Here is an 18,496-nt window from a genome sequence, read left to right on the forward strand (position 1 = left end):
TGTCTTGTACATTGTAAATTGTACACCATTTTACACATTTTTTTGCGATCTTCAATGATGCAAACCAGAAGCAGGCAGTGTTGAGAAACAAGAATATCATCAGCCTGGGGATACTGTCTTTAGGAGTGCCACCAAATTCTCAAAAATTACCTGCAAAGAAATGTATACCAAACTGTAAAGAGAACTGACATTTCAATCTTCTATTTAAAAAGCTACGCACGTTTTATTAAGATTTTATATTTTATTAAGCAACTGTTTTCTAAATCTACTGTAAAATTCAAAGAGAAAAGGAAGAATGTACGGTACAAAACACTGTGTTAAAAGAAGATAAAATATCACAAAACGGAAAAGTTCTGTCAATGGCGCTATCAGAAGCCATTATTGGCAACTTTCAATTTTTTTTCGGCAAAACTTAATGACAAATTATATTCTAAAAACACTACAAAATGGACAGTTTAGCCATAAATGAATTCGAGGGATCAAATTATAATATCTCCTACCAATACCAGTATACTTTCAAGTATAAAATACGGATCACGAGAATAATGGCAATCATCAACATGTGGACAGTGTGTTGATGGAACATTTTATTCTCAGAACCAACATTCAACGGGGAAAATGTATGCTTTTTTGTGAGATATTTTAAAATAGTTTTAACAAACGTCGACCTGGTATGCACAAAAATAATATTTTAAAGGAAGAAAAAAGCGAAAATTATTAAAATTTTTATTCAAAGTAAAAATTAAAAATAGTCACGAAACGAAAGAACTGTCAGTTAAAAGGATATTACACTTTTACACGCAGGTTAAAGCTGCTTTCATAAGGCGTCAACAGTAGAAAAATTCCTCATTTTACTGGTCCGATTTCTGCAAAAAAAGAGGATAAGTTCAGAACATTTACGAAAACTCTTTTTGGGAAAATGGATATGCATAACTCTACTGCTAAGTGAAATCTTCGTGTCGCTTGCGTGAAATGAATTCATTAGAGTTTTCATGATCCATTCCTAAGTTTATTTAAAAAAGCGACAGCTGTTTGGCGCTTAACTTCCCCGCACATTACAGCAAGGCGCCCAAAAGTGTGACCACTTTTAATTTATTCACATTCTTCCGTGCAGATTTAATCCAATCAAAAGCCGTGGATAGCTTGCAGTCGACTTCTGATTGGATTAAATCCGCACGAAAGAATGTGAATAAATTAAAAGTGGTCAAACTTTTGGGCGCCTTGCTGTAATTCATTGTTGCTTATTTTGGACAACGGGATGAAGTGGTAACAGAGAGGAGCAGTTATCATCTTTCAGGTAAAACTAAATAGTTTTGTTTGCTTTCTTTTAACCTGCTCGTATTTAGACATCATCGGCATTCACAAAACAACGCTTCGAAAAGCAACAAGAACTTTCAATTCCTTGGAATGAGAAATAATTTTCTCTGCGTGAAGTAGTCGGTCTTCAGTTCAACATCTGTTTTACGTTTTATTTAAAATGTTGCTACACTGTGGGCAGAATAAGTACATTGGTGAGAAAAATGTTTGAAAAAAGTGTTTTGATTTATCACCGGCTGAAAAATCCGTACTTTTTTTCATGAAAAAGCTTCGATTACCGGCGGACAGAATCATCAAAGGCAGAGGACGTTTAAACATTTTGCAAATATTTACAAAAAGTAGCATTCTTCTGATTCAGTGAATAAATTGATCCAAAATTGCTCATGAAATGTATGAAATTCTCTAAAGTTGTTTAAATCTCAATGCATATTACCTTAAAGAAGTCTCACAATGTTTCAGTAACAGTAATAAACATTTTGTTTCTTTTCCAAATATCAATACAAAATCAACTGCATAGATAATGAGAATATCACTATTGATCAGTGTTAGCACGAGGAATTGTCTTGATATAATAACAAAATTCTCCCAGCTGGTTCAGTGAAGAAGAACGGAGACCTGTAAGGAGAAACTGTATGTAGAAAGCATAGTGTAAACGGTTATTAAACTTTGTTATGAAAAACTTCTTGTATTTAATTTTGAAAATGAAAATAAAGATATCCTTTCTGGTTGCGTGACGAATGAGAGAATATATTGCAAAATGAATAATAGAACAAAGCTACCAGAACATTCAAATACTGAACGTGCAAGCCGCTTGTCTGATTCAAACCGTTTAATGCAACCCCAACTGACGTTAAACTTGCGAATAAAGAAACACATATCATTTTAACCCATAAATGTCCGTTCCTTAACAAATATTTTAATTTTCCTGTAGATCGATATAGCATCCTTTTATTTGCCTTGATTTATTTTCAGTCAGAATTCGCAGTCGTCTTAAAGAGGGACTGGAATGATTGCTTTTATATATTGTCTTCACGTCGTAAATTATCAAAATATAACTTCTCTTATGCCAAGCTGACAGGTGTTGAGAATATAGAAAAACATCAGCCTGGAGATGGTGTCTTTAGGATTACCACCAAATTCTCAAAAATTACCTGCAAAGAAATGTATGCCAAACTTTCAAGAGAATTGATATTTCAATCTTCAAGCTAAAAAGCAACGCGCGTTTTATAACAGTTTTATATTTTATTGGCCACAAACATAAACTGTGTTAAAGGCACTGTTATTTCAATGCAGTAGTTGAATAGAACAAGAAGAATGAGCAGTAAAAACCCTAAGTTAAAAGTAGATGAAATGTCTGGAAGGAGATTAGCAGCTGCTTTTTTCACAACAAGAAGAAGGTTTTGTTAATGGCGTTATCACAAACTATTATTAGCAGCGCTTAAATGTTCGTCGGTAAAACTTATCGACAAATTCTGAAAACACTACAAAGTGGACAGTATAGCCATAAATGAATTGGAGTGATCAAAATATAATTTCTCCTATCAATACCAATATGTTTACAAACAGACAGGTGACGAGAAAAAGACATGAGGTCAGTGTGTTGCAATTGATGGAACATTTTATTCCCACTACCCTCATTCAACTGGAAAAATATATGCTTTATTCCTTTGGATATTTAAAACATTTTTGAAAATATTGGGCATGAAAAAGGGTTAAAATTTTCCATGTACAAAAATAACATTTTAAAGGGAGACAAGAAAAAAGAAAATAATTAAAATTTTCATTCAAAATTCAAATTAAAAATAGGAAGGCAACAAAAGAGCTGTCAGTTAAAAAAAAATATTAAACTTCTTCAGCTAGTTTTTAGGTGCTTTCATTAGAGCAGTTTTCAATTGAGTGTCGTAAAACCAAAACCATAGTAATTACTCTGGCCAATCATAAAGGCCACAGACAATCCAGTGAACCAATCAAAACTCGAAGCAAATCCATGTAACCGACACGAAGCGCGGGAAAACGTGCGCGAGCGAGTCACGATTGGTTTTGGTTTTAGTTCTGATTGGCTGAGAAAGTGGCGCGAGATTTTTAAGCCAATCACTAAGCGTAGCAATGCAAAACCAAAGCAAACGCAATTTACTTTCGACACTCAAGTGAAAACCGCTCTAAGACATCAATAAAGGAATCAGTTTTACCTTACTGGTCGAGTTGGTGTAAAAAGGCTGGTAATTTCTGGACGTTAAAGGACACACTTTCTGGGACGCTGGATACGCGTAACTCGACTACTAAATTAACTCTTCATGTTGAATGCGTGAGAGGAATTCATTAGAGTTTTCATGATCCTTTCCTAAGTTTATTTAAAAAAAAAAAAAACGACAGCTGTTTGGGGCTTGACTTTCCAGCGCATTATTCATTTTTGCTTATTTTGGAAAACGGGATCAAGTGGTAACAGAGAGGAGCAGTTATCATCTTTCAGTTAAAATTAAATAGTTGTTATTAGTCAACATCGGCACAACTAGCTTAGCCTGGAAAGCAGCAAGAACGTCCAGTTCCTTAGAGTGGCCAAATTTTTCCTCTGCTTGAAGCAGTCGGTCTTCATTTGAACATCCTGCCGTCTATAAACGTTTTATTTAAAATTTTTCTACATTGTAGGCAGGATGAGGACAATGGTTTTTAAAAAATGAAGTCCACTTGAAAAAGAATAACGTTTGGTGTCTTAAAAGAATATTTTTTTATAAAAAAGATTAGACTCCCTAACTGAACCCTGAAACCCAGAGGACATATTTGTATTTGTAATTATTTAACAACACATTTATGGTTCAATGAGTAAATTGGGCTAAAATTGCGCGTGAACTAAATAAAATTCTCCAACGCTGTTTACATTCAATGCGTACTGTCTCAAATAAGCTTTACAAAGTTTTAACCTTTTCAAACGTAACAGTGATAAAATTTCATTTCTCCACCAAGTATCAATACAAAATCATCAGCACAGACAATGAGAATAACTTTGTTGATCACCGTGAAAAATTGTCTTGATAAAATAACAAAATTCTTTCAACTGGTCCAGTACAGCGTAACGAAATCCTGTAAGGAGAATCTGTATGCCACGTGCTGTTGTTACTTCATTTAGTAGAACCTCAGCTGTGTTCTATTGGAAATCCGCGAATCTGATTGGTTCTCCCACTGTTTTCTATTTTAACAATAGAGTGTTTCTGTCGAGGAACTATCGGCTGATAGTTGCCCCGCGGAAATTTGATGTTCTTAAAACAAATATTAGCCCGAGAAGCGAAGCTTCGAGGGCAAATATGCTAGTTTTAAGAACATCAAATTTCCAAGGGGCAACTATCAGACCGATAGTTCTGAGACAGAAACACTCTATTGTCTTTATTGTTCACCACTAAATTTTCTTCCGCGCGCACATACAAAAACAAGCATCGTGAATTATTTTTACTTTTGGGAATAAAAAACTCAATTGAAAGCCGAAATTTAACAAACGAAACAAAACCAGACAAGAAACCCACGAAATGCAGTGAATTTGGTTGGGGTTTTTTTGTCTGCAGGCACGCTTGTTTACAAAAAAAAGTCACGGGCGGGCACATCGATCCGGATCTCGGAGGGAACATAGAGTGCGTCGGGAAATCGGCGAGATGATGCACAAGCCCGAGAGGGCCGAGAGACGGCACACAGCGAAGCCGACTCGCACCACAGCTCCGTGACACAATCGTGACGGGGAAGAGCCAACAAACCAGACGAGAAACCCACAAATGAGGGGCTGGGACGCAGGACGGGGCGCGGAGGGAGAGACGGAGCCGCCACCACGCGCACAGACACAAGAGAGCCAGGCGTTTACAAAAAAGGCACGGGTGCGCTCGGGAGGGAAAGAGCGAGAACGAAAGCGAGAGGAGGGGAAGTGAAGAGACCACACCCCGCGGGAGGGACGCCGACCGAGGGGCGAGCACAGTACGGGGGAACGACGGTCCGGAGGGCCCGGCGGGACCGCGGGGAAGGCGAGACAAAGTAGGCGGAGGGAGGGGCGGGAGGGCACTATGGGCTGATAGTGCCCCGGGCGACACCGTCGTGAACAAAAGAACGGAGAAGAGCCCGGGGAGTGGGAGGAAGAGTGGGGAGAGATACGAGGGGGGCGGGGGGAGAAAGAGGCGAGGGAGGGGGGAGGAGGGGGGGGGGGGCGGGGAGAGGAGAAAGCCGACGAAAAAAGCAGAGGAAGGGGGGGGAGGCCAGGAAAGAGGACCTGGAGCAAGACGGAACCACAGGGTAGGGGCGCGGCCCGAAGGGACGAAGTGCCCGCCGAGGACACCCGAGACACCATGGTGCTGGTGGATGAGGAAAGGGGGGGGGGGGGCGGCGGAGGCCCGAGAACAGAACCGAAGCCGCCCGGCAATGAACACAAACGGGGGACAGCCGAAAACCCGACAGAAACACTCTATTGTTAAAATAGTGCCCTCCGGCGCGCGGGCACTATCGCGTCACGTGTTCAATTTAAACCAATCAGAATCGGAGAAAATTTAGTGGTGAACTATAATCGCCGATAGAAAACAGTCGCGCGCGCGAGTAGCTCTTTAAGCGGTAAATTTTCTTGATTTTTGTCTTCAAAGTGCACAATATTGTAGGTTTTGGACTGTAATCCTTTAGAGTTTCTACTAAAACAATTAGACTACTCGCCCTCGTTTTCTATGAGCGATAGTCAACTCGGCTGCGCCTCGTTGACTATTTGCTCATAGAAAACTCGGGCTCGTAGTCTAATTGTTAAATAGAAAACGTTCCTGTATTTAGTTTTGAAAAAGGAAATAAGGACACATTTTCTGGTTGAGTGATGAATGAGACACTTTATCACGAAATGAATAATTTGCCAAACAAAGACTAGCGGAAAGTTCAAACACTGAGCTAATTGAAGTTGAATATCGTTTGATGCGAGCGTTACTAGATAACAATATAAAAGGGAATTGTTTTTAAAATTTTACTGATTCAGGTTTTTTTAAAAAGGCCGGTAATTTCAGGACATTAAAAGACACTCTTTCTGGGAGCTTGATACGCGTAACTCTACTGCTAAGTTGACTCTTCACGTCGCTTGCGTGAGAGAAATTCATTAGAGTTTTCATGATGCTTTCCTAATTTTCTTAAAAACGAAGGCTGTTTGGGGCTTAACTTTTCTCCGTATTAATTCATTGCTGCTTTTTTCGGAAAACGATATCAAGTGGTAACAGAGAAGAACAGTTATAATATTTCAGGTAAGGTTAAATAGTTTTGTTTGATTTCTTTTAACTACTTCTATCTAGTGATCATCGGCGTAACTGCACTTAAGGAAAGCAACAAGAACTTTCCCTTTCTTGGAGCGCCTCTCTGCGTGAGGCATTTGGTTTTCACATGACCATGCAGTCTATAAACGTTTTATTTGAGATGTTGCACACTGCAGGTAGGATTAGCGCAATGGTTAAATCAAAGTGGCTATAAGCCACTAAACTCGGAAAAGAATCAAAACAACAAACTGGCAAATAAAGATTTGCCAAAACAAATGATGTTAAACTTTCCACCCTTCAGTTCACTCCACTTGGTTTGATTGTCATCTAGCTGCTAATTGAGGGCAGGCCAAAAGGCCAAGAGATAGAGCTCCAAGCCATTGCAAATTGTTTTCTTTCTTTTTATTTTTCCCTTTTTTTTTGAAGGTTAGGAAAAATAATAATATCATTAGAAAAATTAAGTTTTGTTTTTCAACATTAATATCATTATTTCGGCTGGTAATTTAGCATGTTGATATTATGTAATTTAACTAGAAATGTGGTAATCAGAGAAAAGGTCTAATTCAAATACTTGCACGCATTACGTGCCTAGGTTAACAGGAATCGAGTGAAATTCACTTCGCTCACTACAACTCTTTTCCAAGTCAAAGATGAACGTAAAAACGTTAAAACAAAGATTGAAAAAAGTTTCGATTTTCAAACTAAATCCTAAAGCGGTTGTTTCATGCATTTCGCAATTATTTGACAACAAATTTATGGTTCAATAAATAATTGGTCTAGAATTTCTTCAGAAGTTAATAAATTATCTAAAGCTGTTTCTATTTCAATTAATGCTGCCTCAAGTAAGCTTCACGAGGTTTTAGCCCTTTCAAACGTAACAGTGATAAACACTTTATTTCTCATCCAAACATCAATACAATATCATCTGCATAGATTACGAGAATAACGTTATTGATCACCATGAGAAATTGTCTTAATATAATTACAAAATTCGCCCAACTGGTTCAGTTTGAGATTACCTTCAGATAGAAATTGGTTGTACCCAGACAATTCACTCGACTTCTTTGCAATCCAAGGTTCAGGAACATCCTGAATAGCCTTGAAATTAAAATAAAGAGCGCGAACATAATCTGCATGCAGAGACGGTGTATTGGAAGAAAAGTCAATTTCGCGTGGGCATTAAGACCCACATACAAGCCACAGGTGCTTCGGAACGTGGCCTTTAGTTGCTGTTTCTATTGAATACAAAATATAAAGAAAGATAAATTTTTGTCTAGAACCTCCTCGACCTTCTTCGAACCAGACGATGATTATGTCTCGTCACCTTATCCTACTCATATTTAAGAAACTTTGTTTTTATTCCTTTATTTTAACTTCTCATATTTAGTTATTTGGGAATCGACACAATTAGACGTGGAAAAGCAATGAGCACTTTCACTTTCTTGCAGTGGCAAATATGTTCCTTTGCATATGTAATGTGGCGTGCCCCCTTGCAGCCCCAAGGGGCGCGCCTCGATATTTATTTTATTCATATTTCAAAAGTTGTAGTTTAGTGTTTTGCATAGTCTAGTTTTCGCATAGTTTCGTACAGTTAAGCGAACTCTTGTTACGTCCGCCGTAGATTTATCCGGAATTAGGGGTAAGTGTCTCAGTTCTGTTTTGTTTCGTTTTGCTGTACCTTCAGGAACTAATACTAGAATTATTCATCACTGTTTTGCAGTGATTTGACGAACACTCGAACTGTAAGCCGTCAACTGCTGGACGCAAATCGAACTTGTACAAATCCCCGATAAATAAACAGTCAAAACAGCATAAATAGTTGGCTTTCATTTGAGCATCTTGTGAAGTGTCACTGGAATAAAGCTAGGAATGACGCAATTATTACAGATGCCTGTACTAAATGTTTAAAAGCAAAACACCGATCATTCGATTGCCAAACTGCAATGTTGGAGGCCAGAGCACGTTCCTATATTGGATTAAATATCAGTTAACCACGCATTTTTGGTGCCATTTGTAGCCACGGAGCCCCTCATTATTCGTTTTTATTTGTCGAGTCCTTTGTTTCCGTTTTTATCCCGCATATTTTTTCTTGTAATTAGCTTTGTTGGTTATTTTTAGGCTACGTTACGTGTTTTTTTATCTACTATTTCTATTGTTTCGCTGAGCGTTTTCTGTGGTGTTTTTTAAGTTATCGTTGTCAGAATGTTTAAGTCGCCGTGGCGTTTTCACAAATCTTGTAAGTTTTGTATTTTTCCATTATTTTTTCGCTTTCTCTATTATTTTCCGTTTGCTTCTTTAATTTCGCTGTAAGTTTAGCTTGTCTGTGTCGTTTGTGTTTCAGCAAATCGCTTGTTTAAAGTGCGTATTTTGGAATTGTGCGTGGTTTGATTACATATTTCATTCTCCTTCGATTCGTCTCTTTTACATTTCAATTAATATCGTCACAAAGCTTAACCCTTTCACCCTTCTAGTGACCACCACCACGGCTCCTCTAAATATGACAATACAAAATCAAGTACACAGGTGATTAGAATAACCAAATTGACACCTTACTGTCCGGAAAGGTTTGCATCCTTCATGATTACCAAGTCTCCGACCTTGAAGTTTCGCCTCTGCTTCAGCCACTTTTGGCGTTCCTGTAACAAGGGAAGATATTCTTTAACCCAGCGGGCCCAAAACGCGTTCGCCAAAATGTGCACGTGTTTCCATCTTGCTTGAAACTTGTCGGAGTCTTCTAATTCACAAGGCGCTGAACATGGATTCGGGCGCAACAGCAGTATGTGGTTAGGGGTCAAGGCCTCTAAATCGTTGGGGTCGCTTGACACACGGGTGATCGGTCGACTATTCAGGATCTTCTCAACTTCTGTCAGGAATGTCGTTAGGGTCTGCTCATTGACAAGGTGCTCACCGATCATGGCGTGGAGAATCCTTCGAACGGAGCGAATGAGCCGCTCCCAAACACCTCCTTGGTGGCTTGCTGCGGGGGGATTGAAGTACCACTGAATATTCTCCTAGAGCAGCTCGCGTCCGACTCTCTCTGGGTCCCAAGCCTTCAATGCATTCAAGACATCGGTCTCTGCTCCTCTGAAGTTTTTGCCATTGTCAGTGTAAATAACTCTGGGCGAATCTCGTCTCCCGACAAATCTTGTTACTGCTTGAATAAAGCTGTCCGTCGTCAGATCATTTGCAAGCTTGGTGTGGACGGCTCTATACCTGAGGCAGGTAAAGATGCAACCATAGCGCTTGTGAAGTTTGGGATTCTTCCTTACAGATCTGGTAAGTGGTCCTGCATGGACGTAGAGTGGTCCAAAATAATCTATTCCAACAGCAGGAAACGGGTAAATCAACTGGTGGCTGTCTGAAGAAACTCTCACTGCCGGAAGTGGTGCTGTGATCTGCTCCCCAACCGTAGCATACTGGCGTTTACATTCATGGCACTGCCGCAGGACACGTCTGATGGACGAAACACCACTCACAATCCAGAAACGCTGTCTTATCTCCGCAAGTAGTTGGTGTGGACCCACGTGACCATTAGAAAGGTGGTAATGGAGGATGATCATCTCTGTTACACGGTGCTTCCCAGGCAATATCATTGGGTGCTTAACATCATAGCTGAGGTCTGCACGATCTAGTCTGCCTCCAACTCGCAAGACCCCTTGATTCACGAATGGTTTCAACTTGGCGAGAGGACCTTTGCTCGGATTCGGGTTGGACAACTCTTCAGGAAAGGTCTGAATCTGGACATTCTTTACAAGAATCTTTCAAATAAAGTGCCCCAGAAGTCTTCTTTCTCGGCACACGCATTGACTGTGATCTTCTCTTTCTTCACTCCTTCATCCTGGTCTGAAAGTTCTTGATGGAGGTCGATGGATTGCTGCGGCCACTCTTTGGAATCTTTCCAAAGAAAATCTGGGCCATGTTTCCACACTTCTAACTTCTCGGTTTCGGAGGCCTTTATCCCTCTTGAGGCCAAATCAGCCGGGTTAGCTTCTGACCTAACATGACGCCACTGTGAGGGCCTTGATCCTTTTCTGATGACAGAAACACGATTAGCAACGAAGGTGACAAATCTTTTCGTCTCATTGAAAATGTACCTCAGGACGATCATAGAATCAGTACAGAAGGTGACGCTGTGAATCTTGATGCGACCTTCTAACTCTCTCATAATGAGCTTGTCCATCTCGATCAACAAAGTGGCAGCGGTCAACTCCATCTTAGGCACACTGATACCACTCCTTAGAGACCTCACTCGCGATTTGCCCATCACGAAACTGTTGTGGATGCTTCCTTCTTTGTTAACGAAGCGCAGGTAAGTTACTGTCCCATATCCATGTCCTTCAGAAGCATCTGAAAAGTGATGGCGTTCAGCTCTTTCTACTTCTCCAACGTCTCGGGGAGAAAAGGATCGAGGGATACTGTAACTGGCGAGGCTTGCGAGTCCCTTCTTCCAATCTATCCACTTCACTGCCAGTTCATCACGGAGCCTGTCATTCCAATCGTACTTTAATCTGCATAGCTCCTGGTTGATCTCTCTTCCAGGCAGGATTAGGGGACCAACCAAACCAAGGGGATCATCAATTGTTGCAATTGATGACAGGACTCCTTTCCGGGTCTCTGGATGGGATTTATCGCTAACAACTAGGTTGTAAGTGTCTGCCTCTCAATGGATCCCTAGAGCTCGGTCCATCGGGAGACTGTTGAGATTGAGATCCAAGTCCTTGACAGCTGGTGCACGATGCTCGGGTGGGAAGGCATTTAGGACTCATTAGACATAACTTTGGTCGGCTGAAATCCTCCTTTCGCTAACAGTTCCTGAAGCTCCTTTGTAATTTCGACCGCCTGACCGGTTGTCTCAAAGGACTTGAGCAGGTCATCAACATAAAAGTCCTTCGTGACTGCGTCGATGGTGGAAAAATGCACGGTCGTAATCTTCGACACCTTCCATCACTTCTTGTTCGCTTGCGTGTTCAGACAGAAGTCCTTGTACAAATTTTAATCTTTTTTTAACGTCTCCCAAATGTCCCGCTCTTTTTGCCTTCAAATCGATGGCACTATCTGCCTTGAGGTGAGATTACTTTCTAAATCCGCAGTTTCGGATGGTGGAACCTTATCGACGCGACGATCTTCGCTCGACGATATCTCCTCTTGAACTTGAATGAGCGACGCACCTTTCGCTCCATCCGACGTCTCATGATCTTGCGACGCCATGAAAAACTTTGAATAATGTAGTAACCCAATGTTCACTACATGGAAAGCGGCAACAAGCAAACTCGAGATGCGATGAACTGTAAACGTCCTTTATTAAATGAACAACGATTCACTGAAATCAAATGCATAAATCCGCTAAATAAACCAAAATAATAACTGAATCACAAAGGAAAATAAAGCTAAATGAAAACCGATCGATACTTACAAGTTTTGCGTGACTTGTTACGCTAATAAGAAATAAAATATTGCTTGACACTAAACGAAACTCAAACACACTAAAACGAAAATCAAAAACCGACCATGTGCTTTTGCAACTTGATATTTACTGCGATTGCAGAATGTATAGTCAGCGGCACGCGTCATAAATGAAACACTGAAATGTCTACTTCTTAAATGTCCCTATTTGAATCAATTCCTAAAATAAAACCAAGTCATTACAGCATATAAAAACAACGAAATTTGGGCTGGCGGAACCACTGTGGCGCACATTTTTATAAAGTAATTTTATGTTCTGTGGTAACAGAGTGTTAACTCATTATGCATAATGAAACATATTTTCTTAGAAGAGAGCAGATAAATTATATTTGAGGAAAAAAAAAACAGCAGTGCTCAACGACAAAATTATATCTGCGAATGAATGACACTTATTATTCAACAAATGCGCGCGTTCCCCCTATATGGTAAGAACTTTATTGTTTATCCATGATACAAACTTTACCGATATCCTTCGATACACACTTAAGTTGCCAAGATTTGTCCGAGTCTTGCAAAGCGTTGCATAACTACATATTTTCTTGCTGCTAAATTGTTTCGTTGACAGTTAGTTGAAGAGTAAAGCAACTATTTTGGTCAATCTTGTGGAATATCGTCTGATTTTGGCCCACTCGATATACGGTCTCGTCGGCAACGTATCAGTATAACAATCATCCAGTGAAATCGCGTGGTATCAGTCCCCTGATACTTTGCTGACGAGACCGTATATCGAGTGGGCCAAAATCAGAGGATATTCCTCAAGATTGACTAAAATAATTGTTTTACTCTTCAACTAACTGCGAAGAGCATTATTTCACCTGTGTGGTATATACTAAAAGTGACTATTTTCTTGAAGAAGTTCTCCAAGTAAATATCCACTTTTAGTATATACCACACAAGTTAAATAGTGCTTTTCGCGCGTTCTGATTGGTTAACTCGGACGTGAATAGCAAAGTACTATTCACCTCCGAGCACTAGGTCCGAGCATGGGTAAAATTTTGGTTCGGCACGGGTGAGGCAAAGTCGTTTATACGACAAAATTTAACCGTGTCGAACCATTTTTTTCGGTACGCGTACCATTATTATGCGAGCGGTGCCACAAATTTTCTGTCGTATAAAGGGGCCTTAAGTAGCACACTTGTGAAAAAAATGAACAGTTTACTATAAGAATATCACATCTATAATTTCAGAGCTATTACAGATACAAGAATGCCATCCAGGGAAATCGTGTTGGCTGTCACCCTTGTGTTAGGTATGTGGATTCACTTTAATTTTATTTCGTACACTGAGCTGTATGCAAGCTTGAAGTAACGGGGAAATGATTCATTACGTATGTTTTCTAGGAAGAAGGAAAAAGACTTTTCGTTGTAATTCTTAAGACGTATTTTTATTAACTGTTTCTTGTTTACCTGACGGATATGTTTTTTTATACAGCTGCAATAATTCCTGAGACGTCTCTTCAAGACACTCCCAAGGAAAACAAGGCCTGTAAGTTAAAAAAAATAAAATTAAAAAACTATTTATTGTAATGCATTTATTTATATCAGACAATCCTACATCTTAACAGATTTAACCCTATTCAGACCGGGGGGGGGGGGGGGGGGGGGCTTTTGAGGCACGCGCTGACTTTGAACTTTTATAACTTTTTTAAGATTTAACCAAACGCTGCCAAACTTTCTGAGTTTTCCTAAAATTTATCTGGCAACAATTTGGTAGGGTTGGATGATGTGTCAGGAACTTGACATTACCATGGCAACGGCATTTTGACAGGCATGTTTTAATTTTGCGTGTTTCTGTTAATAAAAATCAACTTAAATGGAATTATTTCTACATTTTTACGGGTTTAAAGAAATTTTTTATTTATTTTGAGTACTTTGCAGTGATTTTGGGTGGTTTTCTGGCAATTTGGAAAATAATTAAAATCCAAGATGGCGGATCCAACATGGCGGCTGTTTTGACATCATGATGTAATTGTCACGTGATGTGACGTCACCATCCCACGTGACGTATACCAAAAGAAAGATTTTCGGACACACAATACATCCTATAATTTTCATGTTGATTGCTTAAATATCCTGGAAGTTACATAGGGCCCCCCCCCCCCCCCTGGTCTGAGAAGGTCCAAAAAAGCCCGGTCTGAATAGGGTTAATAAGCAAACATATATTAGACATACTAAAATTAATATGGTAGAAGGATCATGAACATTATAAGTATAAACTGCATAAAAATGCACGTCATTCCTTTCAAAGTGTAGCGACATGTATAAGGGACAAAGTAAAAACATGTAACTCACACAATGAAATTTAGCTGGGAAATGTTGCAGCGGCACGTCCAATTGTGCCACAGTGGGGTGTGTCGCTGCTACATTTTTGCGTGTTTGTACATGTTGTGATTTTGTTCCGGCTACACACATGCACTTTTGTGTGTTAGCACTTAAATTCATAGCAGAGATTCATATGAAAAGAAACGTGCCAGCAGCATGGGAACCTCAATTCTGGTTAACGCTTGTTAATTCTAACGAATGATGAACTTTTGATAGACGCGAGTGGAAAAAAGTACCCTGGTAGCTCGTGTTCTTAGGATGTTTATGAAGCTGATCTTTTACAGGCTATTTACCTAGCTGAACACTTTCATATTATGTCGACGTCTGCATAGTAATTCTTTGCAATTTTGGACATATGAGGATCGTTCAATTGCTGATAAAAGCTGATTATTGAGTTTAACTCTTTGTAAGCAGTCACTTTGTGTCCAAGGCAGCTAGGTGGCTAGAGTGGTGAGAGTTAAAAAATAGCCACTGAAAATACAAGCGTCACTACAGTTCAACATCATCATTAGATATAAAACAACACTATTTACTCATTTATTTATATATTTATCTATATAGCAAGGTTATCTCCTAGAATTTAAGTGTAAATATTTTTAACTTTATTTAGCTTAGACATATTTTAATGTAAATAGTGTACCCAATTGGTTTTTATAAGCTACATACCACTGGCACTATAACAAAGTCATTCGTTCGTTCGTTCGTTCGTTCGTTCGTCCGTTCGTTCGTTCGTTCGTTCGTTCGCTCGTTCGTTTATTCACAACTAGCTGAAAGTGGAGCCGTATACTCCGAATAGTTTGAAAAAAAGTAAACCTTATAAAAGAAACGATTAACTAGTGGTCTAAAAAGGCTTGCAGCCTTTGATTTTGATGCCAAGACCAAACTATGAAGAAAAATGTTTTGCAGATGCCAAAAAACGAATGTCACAATTTTTAAATTGAATTGATATTCGCATTTTCTTTTACCCAACGCAACTTTAAATAGTCATTAATAGTTCTAACAGATTTTCAGTGAAACTACCAAATGGATGTTCTTTCTCAGGTTAAGTCCTTCGGACGTAAAAATTGCTTGGCAGTTTAAAAATGAGACAGCATTTAGTATTCATATGGTACTTTTATATCAGTCACAAGACCCGGAATTACAATTATAGTTCTTGTTAATAAGTGTGCCTCAGTTATGTTCAATCTCTATTTTTGGCCTTTCCCAACAGCATGCCCTGAACCATGCTTTTATGGCCCTTCGAGGTATGATCGCAACTTACTCGATTGTAGTGCAAAAGCTCTGACGTCCATTCCAAGTCAACTACCGGCAACTACTGAAATTCTGTACGTATCTCCCCTCGCCTTAGAAGAAAATTCATACAATACCACTTTGATCAGTGTGCCCCCAAAACTGATTATGTTGAGGAAAAAAGTCATTTCACAAATTGCATATTTTGTTTCGAATTCTATGCTAACACAGGTTGAGTATTACTTCGATGAAAAATGTTGAAAAAGTATTTTAAACGACTTTAGGACAAGTATTTTTACAAGTATTGATAGTTTTTAAGTAGTTCACAATGGCTAAATACATAGAGACGTTAATAAAGATTTTACTTACTTTTACTTACTTACTTACTTACAGCAATCTCGTATTTTTATGCCACGTATATGGAATATTTACCATTGTAGATAAAATTTAACCGCAGTAGGAATCCGCCTCGCGAAATAGTGTTTTATCCACGCTGTCTTTACTGGATAAATTAATTTCAATGATGTTGGATTTTTAAGGGGGGTCCTTCTTAACTACAGATCTAGAAAAGTTGCTAAGGAATTGCTCAAGATGGTTTTTGTTGGAAAGCTATTTTGGAGTGTTCGGCAATGCTTAACGGTGAATCTTCGGTGGGGAGGACAACTGCATTAAAAAAAAATTGATATTGCGCGTGCGTAATTAGTGCCAGTCCCAAACCGCGCGCTAGAATTTAAAATCTCTAAAACTTTTGAGAGAAAAGTAAAGTTGTGATTTCTTTCAAAGAATTAGAGATAACATATCCTTCTTCATAATCCTTCGTATGGAATTACCATTTACATGTAAGAATGGGACGCTACTGAAGAAAGTCTGAAAATACACATCTCTAATACACCATAACTTTAATAATACGGCGAATTTCCTAAAAACCATACGAAGCATTAAGCACATGGACATTCTTTATCTGTTGGCATTGATTTTAATTTTCAGATCAATAAGCTCTTTCAGTTTTAGGGTTTTTACTATTCCGGTCACGTGACTTGTCAAATATGGCCGTGATTTGAAACTCTTGAAGGATTCGTCAATAGAACAAAGTTGTGCAAAAATCTTATGTTTACGAGGTTTGGTTTCCAAAAAATAACCGTCAGAAATCTTTCTTAGCAACAAATTGATAGTTAAGAAGGACCCTCCTTAATTCTTTTGTCTCAATTTACCATTTTAGGGTCTTGTCTGATAACCAATTGGAACACTTACCTGCCGGAGTCTTCAATAGTTTAACTCTTGTTAGAAGAAATGTAAGTATAGATCCTTGATCTTCTATTGTCATCCTCTCCCAGGAATTGTTTTTTACAAAATATGTTCTCTAAGACTTGGCGGCGGTGCGGGCGCATCGGTTACATTCCCCTGTAACTGGGCCTACAGTGGATATTGTTCTCTCAAGTACTAGTGTCTGAACTTTTTTCCACAATGTAATAAAATATTAAGAATAAACATAAAAGATAGCAGGAACGAATAAAGCGAAGAATTTCACTTTTTGTGTTTGATTCTTGGAAACAAAGTTGACTGAGATGTCAAACCATCGGATTGATTCCATTGTCTTTTTAAATGGACCTGAAATCAGGTGGATTCATAATAACTTTTCAAATTTACTCAGATTAAAAAAGTATATAAAATTGAAATGTTTTAAATCCCGACGTTTTGGCTAATAACTTTAACCGAGTCATCAAAGAGAAGTACAACTGCCTTTAACAAGATTTTTTTTTAAATTTAGCTTTAAAATAGATCTTCATTCAGTTTTATCATTCAAATTAGTTTTTAAATAATATAATGTTCACAGTTTTTAAAGAGTGTAAATAGTTTTCTTGAGTAATTTCTATTTCAATTGTTCTTTTTAACTCACTGTAAAGCGCAACTGAATATTTTTATACAGACAGGTAACAATAATGTACAATAATTTGCTAAAAATTTTAAAAATCTAAAAGTTAAGCTATAGTGAAAATATACAATAATGAAAATACAATGTGTATACATTGTATATCAAGTTCCTGGTTTTAAACCGAGCTTTAAAAAAATATTTACCGTAATGATTCGATTTAGCGCCCGGGGCGCTTATCTACTTTTGGCACTTCAAGGAGGGCGCTTATTCGAGACAGGGCGCTTATTCGGGACAGGGCGCTTATTTAATTTTTTGAGAAACAACCAAGTGTTCAAAACAAAATTTTAATAAATATCAAAATAACTATCAATAACAGAAACTGTCAGAGTAACAAATTGTTAAAAGTTTAGTTATTTTTAAAATAATTGTTCATTTTAGCAGTAAATATATGTATTTATACCATGCCATAGAAAATACAGCCAATCAGAATACAGGAAAGCCGTTGTATATTCGACGGTATTCAACCCAACCTTCTCATCGTGCGCTGCGTTTGTATTATGCTAGAAGGGCTGGACGAAATTTAGTAAGCGTTTTTTCTATGGCATGGTATAATATAGTCACACAACACTTTCTCGTGGTATGCTATGGAATATCCCACTTGTCACTTGCATTTTCTTGGTATACACACTCGCCTAAAGGCCCGTTCGTATACCGAGAAAAGACAAGTGACTCATGGGATATTCCATAGTATACCACTCGAAAGCGTTGCATAACTAGTATGTACTGTATGGTGAATGTTCATGAGTGTAGTATTTGATGTCGATGACTTCAGTAGGGGCAGTAATCCACAATAAGGGCGCTTTTTAGAATAGGGTCGCTTATAAGAATGATGCCGCTTATTAAGATCGGGGCGCTTATTGGAATAGGGGCGCTTATTGACAAAAATACGTTCGAAGAGGGCGGGGGGGGGGGGGGCGCTTATTGAAAAGAGGCGCTAAATCGAATCATTACGGTAACCATACAAAAGAACAATTCTTCTGGAA

At 38.7% G+C, this 18,496-nt stretch overlaps 1 protein-coding gene across 1 annotated transcript; it reads left to right on the forward strand.

Annotated features, from left to right (window-relative positions):
• The first annotated feature begins 1,283 nt into the window (after positions 1-1,283).
• On the forward strand, positions 1,284-16,961 carry LOC144666457 (leucine-rich repeat and transmembrane domain-containing protein 1-like). Its single transcript, XM_078527899.1, has 5 exons — positions 1,284-1,297; positions 13,217-13,278; positions 13,461-13,514; positions 15,561-15,675; positions 16,800-16,961. The coding sequence occupies exons 2-5, from the start codon at positions 13,236-13,238 to the stop codon at positions 16,888-16,890; spliced, it is 303 nt and encodes a 100-aa protein (XP_078384025.1). The 5' UTR covers positions 1,284-1,297; positions 13,217-13,235; the 3' UTR covers positions 16,891-16,961.
• The last annotated feature ends 1,535 nt before the right edge of the window (positions 16,962-18,496 follow it).

Source organism: Oculina patagonica, chromosome 9, assembly GCF_052425735.1.
Source record: "Oculina patagonica isolate OP01 chromosome 9, crgOcupat, whole genome shotgun sequence".
Classification (NCBI taxonomy): Eukaryota; Metazoa; Cnidaria; class Anthozoa; order Scleractinia; family Oculinidae; genus Oculina; species Oculina patagonica.

What these genes read in the sequence shown, in the direction of transcription:
- LOC144666457 (XM_078527899.1), top strand. Translation starts at nt 13,236, where the DNA reads ATGCCATCCAGGGAAATCGTGTTGGCTGTCACCCTTGTGTTAG. An exon ending in GGCTGTCACCCTTGTGTTAG is followed by an intron (nt 13,279 to 13,460) that starts GTATGTGGATTC and finishes TTTTTTATACAG; the next exon opens with CTGCAATAATTCCTGAGACG. An exon ending in CCGGCAACTACTGAAATTCT is followed by an intron (nt 15,676 to 16,799) that starts GTACGTATCTCC and finishes TTACCATTTTAG; the next exon opens with GGTCTTGTCTGATAACCAAT.